This window comes from Cetorhinus maximus, chromosome 9 (genome assembly GCF_964194155.1).
Source record: "Cetorhinus maximus chromosome 9, sCetMax3.hap1.1, whole genome shotgun sequence".
NCBI lineage: Eukaryota > Metazoa > Chordata > Chondrichthyes > Lamniformes > Cetorhinidae > Cetorhinus > Cetorhinus maximus.
The window spans coordinates 23076866-23092044 of record NC_135887.1 but is presented as its reverse complement, the minus strand read 5'-3'; the positions used below and the strand labels follow the sequence as shown (position 1 = coordinate 23092044).

Below are 15179 nucleotides of genomic sequence, written 5' to 3'. Positions count from 1 at the left end.
CAGTGTAGAGGGAGCTTTACTCTTTATCTAACCCTGTGCTGTACCTGCCCTGGGAGATGTTGATAGGGTCAGTATAGAGGGAGCATTACTCTGTATCTAAATTAATGCTGTACCTGTCCTGGGAGATTTTGATGGGGACAGTGTAGAGGGAGGTTTATTTTGTACCTAACCCTGTGCTGTTCCAGACCTGGGAGTGTTTAATGGTCAAAGTGTCAAGGGAGCTTCACTCTGTATCTAACCCTATGCTGTTCCATACCTGGGAGTGTTTGATGCGGACAGTGTAGGGGGAGCTTTACTCTTTATCTAACCTGTGCTATTTTGATGGGGACAGTGTAGAGGGAGATTTACTCTGTATCTAATCCCGTGCTGTACCTGTCCTGGGAGTGTTTGATGGGGACAGTGTAGAGGGAGCTTTACTCTGTATCTAACCCCGTGCTGTACCTGTCCTGGGAGTGTTTGATGGGTACAATGTAGAGGGAGCTTTACTCTGTGGCCAGGATTTTCCAGCCCCATCATGGCAGGAGCTGCTGCGGGAGATTCGGCGGCACAGCCTAAGGTCCATTGACCAGGCGATACTGGAGAGAGGTGGAGCCGAAAAATCCCACCCTCTATCTAACCTGCACTGTAACTGCCCTGGGTGTGTTTTGAAGGGAACATTGCTCTATTTCCCAATGCTGATATCCATCACTTTGATGAGCACCATTTTCTTTAAGGAGATACCAGAAAAGGCAAATGAACCATACACTTCCTCCTTCTGCAGGTTGCTCAGCAACAGAAAGAGTGTCAGACAACGCAGCGAGCAGAACGAGAGGTGACCCGCATGGTGGTTGCGATGGTAATGGCTTTTCTGATCTGCTGGCTCCCTTATGCTACCTTTGCTATGGTTGTTGCTGTGAATAAGGACATTGTGATTCACCCTACCTTGGCATCCATGCCCTCCTATTTCTCAAAGACTGCCACCGTCTACAACCCCATTATTTATGTCTTCATGAACAAACAGGTAAGACATATTCGCCCATGTTTATTAGTGGTTGCCAACTCCGCTTCTTCATCACATGTTATCTCCAGCTGCCACTAGCCTCACCCCCCACACTCTCACCATTGGTCACCCAAGAGGTAAATCATCATAGAGCCCCACCTCCCTGCAGCAAAGAGACTCTTCATTACCTGATTGGACAATTCTCTGTTAATCAAGCAGCTATTTTCTTTTCCTAGCTCCAATTTTTTGTGATCATGATTAAATAAAATTCTTCAAGGAAAAAGATAAGCACGCATTTTTTTCACGCTGCTGCACATTTTCTCTCTGTGTTTTCTTGCCGCAGTGTTCCAGGGATTTATCAGCAATCTCTGGAATTTTCAGGACAATCCTGGAGAGTTGGCAACCCTGATTATAAAATCATTTCCTTTTCAAAATTCCTCGGAACTTCTCTCAAAGTTGCGAGTGTTACAGAAACAGGGGACTGGGGCAGGTGTCTCAGAGCTCCGACCCATGTTACCTCCAAACTCAACTATTCCAATGGACTCCTGGCTGGTCTCCCATGTGCTACCCTTCGTAAATTGACCTCATCCTTCACTCTGTTGTCCGTGTCCTATCTTGTACCAAGCTCCATTCACCCATCCTCCCTGATGCTAGCTGACCTACATTGACTCCCAGTTAAGCCACACCTCCATTTTAAAATTCTCGTCTTTGTTTTGAAAACCCCCCCATGGCCTCGCCTCCAACAACCCCACCTCATACCCTATCTCTGTAAGCACAGAGCTCCACAACCCTCTTCAGATTCTCTAATTCTGTGGGGCCCTCAAGCATTCGCACTTTCCTTCGCTCCACCATTGGTGGCCGGGCCCCAACTGTCAAGGCCCTAATCTCTACCCCTCTACCTCCTTTAAGGTGCTCCTCAAAACATAGCTCTCTCTCTTGGTCAATTGCCGTAATATCACATTTTGTGTCCCAGCAACATATCTTTATTTTTCTCTTGGCCCTGTGAGGCACCTTGTGACATTTTATTATGTTAAAAATGCTATATAAATGTAAGTTATTATTGTATCCTCTCATTGTGCAACTTCAAGGCAGCAACAGGGATGTTAGATGAAGTTAATCTGTCCTTTCCAGTCCTGGTCTCTGTCACAATACTTCCATTAAAACCTGAATTCAACCCACAGCTGCTACCTGGTGATATGGCTGAGGGTGGGCATGACTCACTGTTAGTGTGAGTTGCTGAACAGGGGGATGGTTCAGACACTATATAAATGCAAGTTATAGAATAATTACAGCACAGAAGGAGACCATTCAGCCCATTGAATTCATGCTGGCTGTCTATAGAGTAATCCAGTCAGTCCCATTCCCCCGCTGTATCCCCGTGGCCCTGCAAGTTTATTCCCTTCAAGTGCCCATCCAATTTCCTTTTGAAGTCATTCATCGTCTCCATTTCCACCCCTTCATTGGCAGCAAGTTCCAGGATATTTCCACTCGTTGCACAAAATAGTTCATCCTCACATGCCCCTGCAACTTTTGCCAAAAATCATAAATCTGCGTCCCTAAGACCCTGTCATGGGAACAGCTTTTTTTTTGTCTACCTTATCTAAATATGTCATAAACCTCTATCAGATTTCCCCTCAATCTCCATTTCTCCAAGGACCCAGCTTCTCCTAACCTTGTAGCTGAAAACCCTCATCCCTGGGACCATTCTGGTAAATCTCACCTGCACCCTCTCAAGGACCCCTACATCCTTCCTAAAGTGTTGTGACCTAAACTGGGTGCAACAGTCTAGTTGTGGATTATCAGAGTTTTATAAGTGTTCAGCATAACTTCCCTGTTTTTGTACTCAATCCCTCTATGAAGCACAAAATCATGTATGGTTGGGGAGGTGGTGGCATACTGGTATTGTTATTGGTCCAGTTATCCTAGCAATTCAGGGTAATGTTCTGGGCACCTGGGTTCAAATCCCACCAGGACAAGTGGTGCAATTTGAGTTCAGTAAAAATGTGGAATTAAAAGTCTGATGATGACCATGAAACCATTGTTGATTGTTGTAAAAACCCATCTGGTTCACTAATGTTCTTTAGGAAATCTGCTGTCCTTACGTAGTCTGGCCTACATGTGACTCTTAAATGCTCTCTGAGCAAGAAATTAGGGATGGGGAGTAAATACTGGCCTAGCCAGTGATGTCCATGTCCTTAAAAAGTAATTTTTAACAATTACTCTCTCACTCTGTCCTGCCAAACTCTTTAGAACTCGTTCATTAAGTCTATATTGCCTCTGCCTAGCCCTGTGGCTGTGGTTGAGCTGAAGCAGCAACAATTGGCTTCAATGCCTCTGGGGAAGGGAAAGAGAGTAAAAGGAAATCACTCCAGGTTCTTCTGCAGCAGGCCCTACCCGAAAGATCTTGCTGGTGGCCTGCATCGGGTCTAGCTGGGCTGCTTTTCAAGGTTAGATTCACTGTCCAGGCCCATGCAGGAAGAATGGTAACCATGGTGAGATACTAGAGGAAAAGAGGAGTTGCCCATTGGCCTCTGACTGTGAGAGTAGAGGAACAAACTGGGGGGAAACCAGAGTGGAAGTGAATTCCACCAGAACAGATGACCAGGTCACCCTCACTGCTGCATGTGGAATCTTGCACTAGGATGGTGACTGCACTTCAAAAGTGCTTCATTGGCTGTAAAGTGCTTTGGGATGTCCTAAAGCTGTGAAAGGTGCTATAGGAATGCAGGTTCTTTTTTTCTTTCCTGATTTTAAGTGACTTTCCCATTTCTCTTCCCTGTCCAGTTCCGGAATTGCGTGCTGACCACTCTGTGCTGTGGGCGTAAGCAGTTCTTTGGAGATGAAGACACTTCCTCCAGCTCTACCAGCAGGAGTCGCACCGAGGTCACCAACATTCCCGAGGCAGGAGGCGGGAACAGAATCTCTCCGGCCTGAAACCCCTGTCGGGATCCAGCACCAGTCCCAAGGTTGGACCTGAGAGAAAGGACCCTGGTCGATGGCCGCTGAATTCCCATGCACTCTCTGTACACAATTGGCTTCACTTCACCTGTCAGCAGCAAGCTCCTTTGTCTTACTTACAAGGACCCATTGAACAGGATTTATTAAACTCAGTCTAGCATCATGCCCTCAGATCACTCACCACATTTTCAGTACCAACTCGCACTGCATCAGTCCCCATTCCAACACAGTCATAGCCTGAACTCCTCTCTTATCTTGCAATTTATTGCCTGCCCCACTCCATCCCCACTAGCCACTTCATAAAGAGCCCATTCCAGCCTCAGTCCCTCCCTCCCAGCTATGAATCTCCACAATGACCTGCTCAAGGACACCTGGTAATCTCCCCCCCACACAACCCTTTCCTTTCCTCCCAAAGGCTTCCCCACTTCCCTACACTTCAGACCTCCCTCCAACACACTTCAGACCTCCCTCCAACACCTCGCTGAGAAATTCTCATCAATGCGATTCACAATATGGACATATCGGAATGTGAGCAGGATATTAAAGCTTGTGGAAAACATAAGACTCAGAGGAGGCCATTTAGTCACTCAAGCCTGTTCCATTGTTCATTGTGATCATGGCTGATCTGTGATCTAGCTCCATTCATCAGCCTTTGCCCCATATCCCTTAATACTTCTGGACAACAAAAATCAATCTCAGATTTAAAATTAACAATTGATCTAGCATCAATTGCTGTTTGCAGAAGAGAGTTTCATCAACCTTTGTGTGTAGAAATGTTTTCTAATTTCACTCCTGAAAGGTCTCCTAGTCCTGGACAGCCTGACCTCCCTATTTGCTCTGTCTGTGCTCCTTAATATCTTAAAACCTTTATTCAAATCACCCCTTAACATTCTAAATTCCAGGGAATATACCCTAATTTGTTTAATCACTCCTTCTGGTTTAACCCGTGGAGTCCAAGTATCATTCTGATAAATCTATACTGCACTCCCTCCAAGGTCAATATATCCTCCCTAAGATGTAGTGGCCAAAGCTGCTCAAAGTAACTCCAGGTGTGGTCTAACCAGTCCTAGATGAAGCATGACTTTATCCCCTTATATTCTAGTCCTCTAGATAGAAAGGCCAACATTCCATTAGCCTTTTTGATTATTTTCTGCACCTGCTCATGACATTTTAATGATCTATGTACATGGACCCCCAATTCTCTTTGGACCTCCACTGTTTCTAGCTTTTCACCATTTAGTAAGTACCCTGTTCTATCCTTTTTAAGTTAAAAATGGATGATCTCACATTTTCCTGTGTTGAACTCCATTTTCTTAATCTATCAATATCTCTTTATAATTTTATACTTCCATCTACATTGCTTACACTGTCATCTATCTTTTTGCCATTAGCAAATTTAGACATGTGGCTCTCTATCTCATCATCTAAGTCATTAATAAATACAGTGACTAGTTGAGGCCCCAACACAGATCCTTGTGGGACATCACTGGTCACATTCTGCCCATTAGAGTATCTGTCCAGCATCCCTACTCTCTGTCTCCTGTCACTCAGCCAATTTCTGAACCAGGTCAACAGTTGCCTTCAATCCTCTGAGCTTCAACTTTAGCTAACAGTTTCTTACAAGGAACTTTATCAGATCGCTTCTCCAAGTACATATAAATAACATCCATAGACATCCTCCTGTCCACTACTTTAATTACCTCTTCAAACAATTCAATCAGGTTCATCAGACATAATCTCCCTTTAATAATAGCAAAATACTGTGGATGCTGGAATTCTGAAACAGAAACAGAAAATGCTAGAAAAACTCAGCAGGTCTGGCAGGATCTGTGGAGAGAGAAACAGAGTTAACATTTCGAATCTGTATGACCACTTTGAAGAAGGGTCATATGGACTCGAAACATTAACTCTGTTTCTCTCTCCACAGATGTTGCTAGACCTGTTGAGTTTTTCCAGCATTTTCTGTTTGTATAATCTCCCTTTACATGTCCTGCTCAACTGCACCTGTTGTTGTTCTCAGAAGCATCTCCCTTCCTCCCAAAGCCTTCCCCACTTCAACACCAGGTCAGACCAGGTCTCCTTCTAGCACCCGGCTGGGAAAATTCCTGGAGCATAATTCCCAAGGCAGAATATGAAAGAGAATGGGATTAGATTGAGTGGGATATTAAAACGTTTGGGGAGTGAAGGCGAGATGGGATTAGGCTGGGTGGGATATTAAAAGGTGCAGGGTGTGAGGGGGAGAATGGGATTAGGTTGGGTGAAATATTAAAGGGTATGGGGAGTGAGTGGGAGAGTGATTAGTCTGGGTGGGATATTAAAAGGTGCAGGGTGTGAGGGGGAGAATGGGGGATTAGACTGGGTGTGATACTAAAGGGTTTGGGGAGTGAGGGAGGAGTGGGATTAGACTGGGTGGAATATTAAAGGGTATGGGGAGTGAGTGGGAGTGTGTGATTAGTCTGGGTGGGTTATTAAAAGGGGCAGGGTGTGAGGGGGAGAATGGGATTAGACTGGGTGGGATATTAAAGAGTATGGGGAGTATGGAATTAGCCTGGGTGGAATATTAAAGTGTGTGGGGAGTGAGTGGGAAAGTGTGATTAGTCTGGGTGGGATATTAAAAGGTGCAGGGTGTGAGGAGGAGAGTGGGTTTAGACTGGGTGGGATATTAAAGGGTGCTGGGAGTGAGGGGAGAGTGGGATTAGACAAGGTGGGATATTAAAAGGTATGTGCAGTGAGTGTTGATTGGACTGAATGGGCCCATTTAAGACAGAGATGAGGAGAAATTTTTCCTCTCAGAGGGCTGTTAGTATGTGGAATTCTCTTCCCTAAAGTGGTGGAAGAGGATCATTGAATATTTTTAAGGCTGAGTTAGATAGATTCTTGATTGACAAGGGAGCCAAAGGTTATAGGGAGTAAACAGGAAAGTGGAGTTGAGGCCACAATCAGATCAGTCATGGTCTTGTCAAATGGTGGAGCAGGCTCAAGGCGCCGAATGGCCTACTCCTGCTCCTAAATTTTGTGTTTTTGAATGGCCTATTTCTATGCTGGATGATCCTGTGAAGTATGAGTTGTTACAGTGAAACCTGTCCCACACATTCACCATTGTTAATATTTGTTGACTATAACTTGAAATTTCAATTGTTATGAAGACCACTCTGTTTAGACTTTGTGTTCCTCTAACCAAACTGTACATTCTGTGACTGACCCAGTGTAAAGCCTGATTCCTGTACATTGCCCAGTATTTGTTCCAGCTGCTGTTACAGTAAACTGTATGTGAGAATGAATGGGGCTATTTTGTCCTTTGCTTCTTTGTCCTTTGCTAATAGCATGCAGGGATATTAAAAGGTGCTGGGAGTGAAGGGAGAGTGGGATTAGACAAAATGGGATATTAAAAGGTATGTGCCTGCATGAAATGTACCTCTGTGCATCTGAAAATTGTTCTAGTTGCTAAGTCTATTGCACAGTAATTTTGACATGACCCTGTGCTCAAATATTAAAATCTGTTTACAACAACAGCAAATTGCATTTATGTCGTAACTTTAACGTAATAAAATGTCCCAAAGTGTTTCACAGGAGTGTTATCAGACTCAATTTGACCGAAAACTTAGTCAAAGAATTATGTTGTAAGGAACATCTTAAAGGAGGAACGAGAGGCAGCGAGGTGGAGAGGTTTAGGGAGGGAATCCCAGAGTTTAGACAGATGAAGGGACAGCAGCCATGAGTGGAAAAATGAAAGTGGAAGACGGACCAGAATTGGAGATGCGCAGAGATCTTGGAAGGCTCTAGGGCTGGAGGTGGTTACATAGCAAGGCCATGGAGTGACTTGAACATGTGGAAGGTAATTTTAAAATTGAGGTATTGCTGGACTGGGTGCCAATTTTAAGGCGTTCCTAACCTCCTGGCCACCAGTTCTAAATGTCCTTTTAAGGGATTTGGTGTCAAAATTTATTTGATAATTGCTCCTGTGAAGCATATTGAGATGTTTTACTATGTTGGAGACACTGGGTAAAACATCGTGGTGGTTGTTGAAGTGTACCAGCTCGACTTTGGACTGCCCACTCTGCTGGGAGGTCATACAATCCGTGCGACACACGCTCTGCCTGAACATGTGAGCTTAACTGTTTGGTTATATTTTGTTCTGCGTGTGCGTGTTGACATTATCATGTTGGTTCCATGTGAAATAGCAAAAGTAGAAGGCCATTCGGTCCCTCAAGCCTGCTCCACCATTCACTAAGATCATGGCTGAAAACTGGCTCGACATGTTGATGAGGCTGTCATGTTAGTTAGAGTTTGTGCGTGATGACACAATCACGTTTGTTACTTTTTGAGGCGCCCGGCGCGATGACATCATCGCGTCCTTCATTGTGTCTACGTGGCGACGTGAAGAGGGCGGGACAGTTCGTTAACTGCGTTCCTCTCCGCAGATGCTGTCAGACCTGCTGAGTTTTTCCAGGTATTTTTGTTTTTGTTGAAGAGGGCGGGGCCGCGACACACGTCACAGATCACTACACCCCCCCTGGGCCCGCACGGTGACGTCAGCGCCCGGTTGTTTGCGCGATGACGTAGACGCGTCTGTCGACGTGCTGATGGTTACGCGTCCGGCGTGCTGACGAAACCTGCCCGCAGCGCGCATGCCCAAACCGCCGGGGAGATAAACAATACCCGGGACACAGGCCGAGAAGAGGAAGCGGCCGGGATCCGGCGGAGAATGTCAGCCGACAGCCTGTTCTCGCTGCGGGTCAGTGTCCACTCGGACCAGGGCGGGAGGAAGTACATGGAGGATGTGACCCAGGTGGTGATCGAGTCGGAGGCCGAGCCTGGCGAGGTGGAGAGCGAGGAGGAGGAAGCGGCAGCGGGGAGCGGCGGGGAGCAGCGGCCCCGACCCCAGCCCCGGCCTGGGGTGGCATTCTTCGCCGTCTTTGACGGGCACGGCGGCCGGGAAGCGGCGGTGTTCGCCCGCGACAATCTGTGGAAATGTATCAAGAAGCAGCGGGGTTTCTTGTCGGAGGATCCCGAGGAATTCCGGGGGGCGATCCGCAAAGGCTTCATCGCTTGTCACTATGCCATGTGGAAAAAACTCCGTGAGTAACTAGGGAGGCAAAAAGAAACAATAACCAGCGAAGCGGCAGCGCGGTGGGGCCCGAGACATTTGTTACATTTCACTTTGTAACAATCGGCCTCGGGATTGTAACAATCTCAACATTCGGAGCGGCCTCAGGCCGGCGCACCGGCTCTTTACAGTCGAGCTGCTAATACCGCTCCCTTCTCACTGTTTGCCTGCTTTTGGGCCCTGGCTTCTTATCCTCCCCTTAAGCCGCTCGGTTCCGGATTAAGATCCATGTCGGCTTTCCTGGGATTTCACTGCCCGTCAGTTTCAGCAGAGGGATTTGGGGTTTGCTTGTTTCGGGTCAATTCCCAGACTGAAAAAAATGATCCCAGCTGATTGTGGCGGCTACTAACGCTGCATGTTATTGGGAAGCATTTCGATATTTACCTTTAATACAGCTGGTAACTGATCCAACATATTGTGAATGAATCTCACCACATTTATTGAGTGACTAGCTTTGTGTTTATATGCTGTGTAATACGTCAAAATAACACATGATGATCAAAGAGGTTTTTGACACAAGGTCGTGAAATATTTGCCTTAAAATCTAACTCGGGAGTCGCTTCTTCATTTATACAACAGAACAGAGCAGCCCGGGCTGTCACTAACTCTGACAGGCTATAGTTAGCGGCTGTCGAAGTTGAGGATTAAATCTGAATGATACTTTCTCGACTTTGGAGCCACAGAGTCTCCATTTGTTTTTTTTAAAAAAATAAGTGACGGTTGGTTTCCAAGGCGCCAAAGCGTCGAGTGAACAATTCATCCTTTCCTATTGGTTTGAGTTAGTTAAGATTTTCTTACATGTTTAAAGAACAGTAAAACAGTTGCAATAGATCGCAATCTTAAAAAATAAAGGAAGCCGGACCAATTCCAGCCATGGGCAAGACTCGCATCTGGAAGATGCAAATAGTTGAGGTTAGCCAGGCTGAATTCAGTTGACCAGGCTTTGAATAATAACGCGCCATTCGAAATAAAAGCGACTCTCGTGAATTGCTTGCAGTTGCTAATATAACGGTGACAGTGTCCTTTATATTTATGCACAACATGAAGCCTTTTGCAGGAGTTTATTGGGATGAGAGCTAGTTTATTGGAGGGTTTTTGTGACTGCCGGAATTGGTTACATTTCCGATGGAACGCTCAGACTTCTTTTTGAAACAAATTCCCTCGCGCGGTGGACTTGTCCAGATTGACAGGGCTCTCAGCCAATCGACTGTGGCGTAGGGCGTCCCGGGCCGACCAATGGGAGCGCGAGGGGGCGGCTCCTCTGGGTTGCCTTGGGGACCGCTGCTTGGTGACGGAAGGTTATTACTGCAGCCGTGGGGCGGGGCCAAGGCTGAGGCGGGTGGAATCCCGTTGCCCAAACAGGAGGCGTGTGAACCCCATTGGCCAAACAGGTATGCAACTGCGGGGAGGTGGGAACCCCATTGCCCAAACAGGTATCCAACTGCGGGGAGGTGGGAATCCCATTGCCCAAACAGGTATCCAACTGCGGGGAGGTGTGAACCCCATTGCCCAAACAGGTATCCAACTGCGGGGAGGTGTGAACCCCATTGCCCAAACAGGTATCCAACTGCAGGGAGGTGTGAACCCCATTGCCCAAAAAGGTATCCAACTGCGGGGAGGTGGGAACCCCATTGGCCAAACAGGTATCCAACTGCGGGGAGATGGGAATCCCATTGCCCAAACAGGTATCCAACTGCGGGGAGGTGGGAACCCCATTGGCCAAACAGGTATCCAACTGCGGGGAGGTGTGAACCCCATTGCCCAAACAGTTATCCAACTGCGGGGAGGTGGGAACCCCATTGGCCAAACAGGTATCCAACTGCGGGGAGGTGTGAACCCCATTGCCCAAACAGGTATCCAACTACGGGGAGGTGTGAACCCCATTGCCCAAACAGGTATCCAGCTGCGGGGAGGTGTGAACCCCATTGCCCAAACAGTTATCCAACTGCGGGGAGGTGTGAACCCCATTGCCCAAACAGGTATCCAACTGCGGGGAGGTGTGAGCCCCATTGGCCAAACAGGTATCCAACTGCGGGGAGGTGTGAGCCCCATTGCCCAAACAGGTATCCAACTGCGGGGAGGTGTGAACCCCATTGCCCAAACAGGTATCCAGCTGCGGGGAGGTGTGAGCCCCATTGCCCAAACAGGTATCCAACTGCGGGGAGGTGTGAACCCCATTGCCCAAACAGTTATCCAACTGCGGGGAGGTGTGAACCCCATTGCCCAAACAGTTATCCAACTGCGGGGAGGTGTGAACCCCATTGCCCAAACAGTTATCCAACTGCGGGGAGGTGTGAACCCCATTGCCCAAACAGTTATCCAACTGCGGGGAGGTGTGAACCCCATTGCCCAAACAGTTATCCAACTGCGGGGAGGTGTGAACCCCATTGCCCAAACAGGTATCCAACTGCGGGGAGGTGTGAGCCCCATTGCCCAAACAGTTATCCAACTGCGGGGGGGGGGGGTGGGAACCCCATTGCCCAAACAGGTATCCAACTGCGGGGAGGTGTGAGCCCCATTGCCCAAACAGTTATCCAACTGCGGGGGGGTGGGTACCCCATTGCCCAAACAGTTATCCAACTGCGGGGAGCTGTGAGCCCCATTGCCCAAACAGGTATCCAACTGCGGGGAGGTGTGAACCCCATTGCCCAAATAGGTATCCAACTGCGGGGAGGTGTGAACCCCATTGCCCAAACAGGTGTCCAACTGCGGGGAGGTGTGAGCCCCATTGCCCAAACAGGTATCCAACTGCGGGGAGGTGTGAACCCCATTGTCCAAATAGGTATCCAACTGCGGGGAGGTGTGAGCCCCATTGCCCAAACAATTATCCAACTGCGGGGGGGTGGGAACCCCATTGCCCAAACAGTTATCCAACTGCGGGGAGGTGTGAGCCCCATTGCCCAAAAAGGTATCCAACTGCGGGGAGGTGTGAGCCCCATTGCCCAAACAGGTATCCAACTGCGGGGAGGTGTGAACCCCATTGCCCAAACAGTTATCCAACTGCGGGGAGGTGTGAACCCCATTGCCCAAACAGGTATCCAACTGCAGGGAGGTGGGAATCCCATTCCCCAAACAGGTATCCAACTGCGGGGAGGTGTGAGCCCCATTGCCCAAACAGTTATCCAACTGCGGGGGGGTGGGAACCCCATTGCCCAAACAGGTATCCAACTGCAGGGAGGTGTGAACCCCATTGCCCAAACAGGTATCCAACTGCGGGGAGGTGTGAACCCCATTGCCCAAACAGGTATCCAACTGCGGGGAGGTGTGAACCCCATTGCCCAAACAGGTATCCAACTGCGGGCAGGTGCGAATCCCATTGTCCAAACAGGTATCCACCCGGGGAAATCCCACTTGTTATGACCGATGCAGTTGGTAAAGCGGAACTATTGAAAAATCCCAGAGAGAAACTTTAGAAAGAGAAACCATCATTACCTATCATTTTAAGAGTTATGTTTGCGAAGCGACTCTAAATTCAGGAATCAGACCACCATAGAAAATTTACAGCACGGAAGGAGGCCATTCTTGTCCATGCCAGCCCGAGGACACCCAGGTGCCCTTTCTAATCCCACCTTCCTGCACCCGGCCCATAGCCCTGCAGCTTACCAGTTCTTCAGGCTTTACATTAAACTAAATGAAATATTTTATTAATTCGCACACAAGTTAAAATATATATACACGTGGCTTCAAATTACTGCTATCATAACTTTTTAACAAATTCCCAAACTAATCTCCATTAAGGCAACAGCAACCCATAGACTTAACCAAACATCAGGCAAAGCATTTTCACCGTACAAATTCAAAATGAGGTTCTTTTCACTTTGGAGGCTGACAGCTGCCTTTTGATGTCACATTGCCTCTGCCCTGCACACACAAGGCTGCTGAAGTTATACCTACCAGCCCTATTGAATGTAAATTCTCATTGTCTCACCAGCCTCTTTGAACTCCAACTTTTACAATAAAACTCCTTTCATAGTACCAATATTTTATCAGTAATATAAACATATTGTTTGGTATCTGCTAGCTAGGTGGTTCTTTTCACCCCACTTCTTGAATGCTCTATTCAAAAAAAAATGTAAATACACACTATCTCTCTTACATATCAAAACTAGTACATATCAAAGCACCCAGACTAGCTACAAAGCAAAAACAAAATTACCTGGAAAAACTCAGCAGGTCTGGCAGCATCGGCGGAGAAGAAAAGAGTTGATGTTTCGAGTCCTCATGACCCTTCAACGGTACTGCTGCTTTAATCCAATTAAGACACACCCACAGACTAAGATAAAAGCAAAATACTGCGGATGCTGGAAATCTAGAACAAAAACAAAAATACCTGGAAAAACTCAGCAGGTCTGACAGCGTCTGCGGAGAGGGATACAATTGACGTTTCGAGCCCGTTTGACCCTTCATCAGAACAAAGACATATAGAAATGAGATGAAGTATAAGATGGTAGAAGGGGGTGGGACAGGAGAGCTCGATAGGGGGCCAGTGATAGGTGGAGGCCAAGATGAGACTGCCAAAGATGTCATTGACAAAAGGACAAAGGGGTGTTGACGGTGGTGATATTATCTAAAGGATGTGCTAATGGGGACATTAAGGGAAGCAAGCTAGTGGCAGATGGCCCTAGTGTGGGTGGGATGGGGGGAAGGGATCGAAATGAGCTAAAAGGTAGAGATAAACAATGGATGGAAATACATTTAAATGGAAATAGGTGGTCTTATCTCTAGCTTTTAGCCTGTTTCGATCCCCCTCCCCCACTAGGGCTATCTGTCCCTTGCTCGTCCTGCTTTCCACCCTTAATGTCACCATTAGCACATTTCTTAGCTAATATCACCACCGTCAACACCTCTTTGTCCTTTTGTCTATGACATCTTTTGGCAATCTCCACCTATCACTGGTCCTCTATCCAGCTCTACCTGTCCCAGCTCCCCCCCTTAAACCAGCTTATATTTCATCTCTTTTCTATTTTTCCTCAGTTCTGTTGAAGAGTCATACGGACTCGAAACGTTAACTGTGTTCCTCTCCGCAGATGCTGTCAGACCTGCTGAGTTTTTCCAGGTATTTTTGTTTTTGTTTCAGTCTGTTCATCTCCTTGTTCAACTATTCTTTCTTGGAACATCTAAACTGTGGAACTCCTCACCCCACTTCCCCCAGACTTCTGTTTCTCCTACAATTTATTACACTTTCAAAATCCCAACCTGACTTTCCAGAAGGACTTGGATTGTTGTGAAAACAGGACAGTGGGTAAGGAGACAAAACTTCACGCCAATAAATGTACAAGATGAAATAATGTGCAGTTTAAAATAAAAGAGGGGAGCACAAAAAATGAACAGGTTAGCACAAGCAGAATCCCAAAAGCACCGAAGATCGATAATCAGCTAGTCTCTAGCTATGGTTACACATTCGAGAGGCGATTTAAAAAGCTAACTGAAGGCAGTTAGAAAATAGTGAAACAGACAGCCAGTTCGAGGGGTGAACACTGATTCAGTGAATTGCTCCTAGCAAGATCTGGACCTGTTTCTATTTGGTCCAGGGGTGACCTTGTGGAAGAAACAGGTTACCCTGTAACTTCAATTAGGATCTGGACTTGAGCTAGTTTTGATCACCTTGTGCCAGCCATGACACAGTGGGGGGCATTCTCATCTCCCCATTGGAAGGTTGCAGGTTTAAGTTCCACTCCAGGGACCTGAGTACATAATTCTGGTGCACACTCAGAGTGCTGCGCTGTTACAGTATGCTGTATTGCAGACGAGATGTTAAACTTGGACCTGAATGCCCCTCGGGTGGATGTAAAAGATCCCATGGTACTATTGAGAGAAGAGCAAGGGGAGTTCTCCCTGATGTCCTGGCTAATATTTATCCCTCAATGCAACATCAGTGACTTTATGTGGTCATTATCACCTTGCAGTTAATGGGAGCTTCCTTGTGCAAATTGGCTGCTGCCTTTCCCACATGACCACAGTGACTACACTTCAAAAATACTCCATTGATTATGAGGTGTTTCAGAATGTTCTGAGGACATACAAGGCAAATGGTTAATGAGCTGCAGGCGGTGTCACTGGCATTTTCTGTTACTGGAGATTCTTTGCCTGTTCCCTCATCATTTTAAACTTTTATTTACCCTACCCTTAACTTTC

General features: G+C 47.0%; 2 protein-coding genes across 2 annotated transcripts in view; both read left to right on the top strand.

Annotated features, from left to right (window-relative positions):
• The window catches only part of LOC144684447 (pinopsin-like), a 75304-nt gene extending 71391 nt beyond the window's left edge, over window positions 1-3913 (top strand). The window contains exons 4-5 of the mRNA XM_078548237.1: window positions 761-1000; window positions 3764-3913. Of these exons, the coding sequence (XP_078404363.1) occupies window positions 761-1000; window positions 3764-3913 (390 nt within the window). The remainder of the gene's footprint in view (window positions 1-760; window positions 1001-3763) is intronic.
• Window positions 3914-8548: 4635 nt separating this feature from the next.
• Window positions 8549-15179, top strand: part of ppm1da (protein phosphatase, Mg2+/Mn2+ dependent, 1Da) — a 31403-nt gene continuing 24772 nt past the window's right edge. The window contains exon 1 of the mRNA XM_078548236.1: window positions 8549-9015. Coding sequence (XP_078404362.1) covers window positions 8643-9015 — 373 coding nt within the window. The 5' untranslated portion in view covers window positions 8549-8642. The remainder of the gene's footprint in view (window positions 9016-15179) is intronic.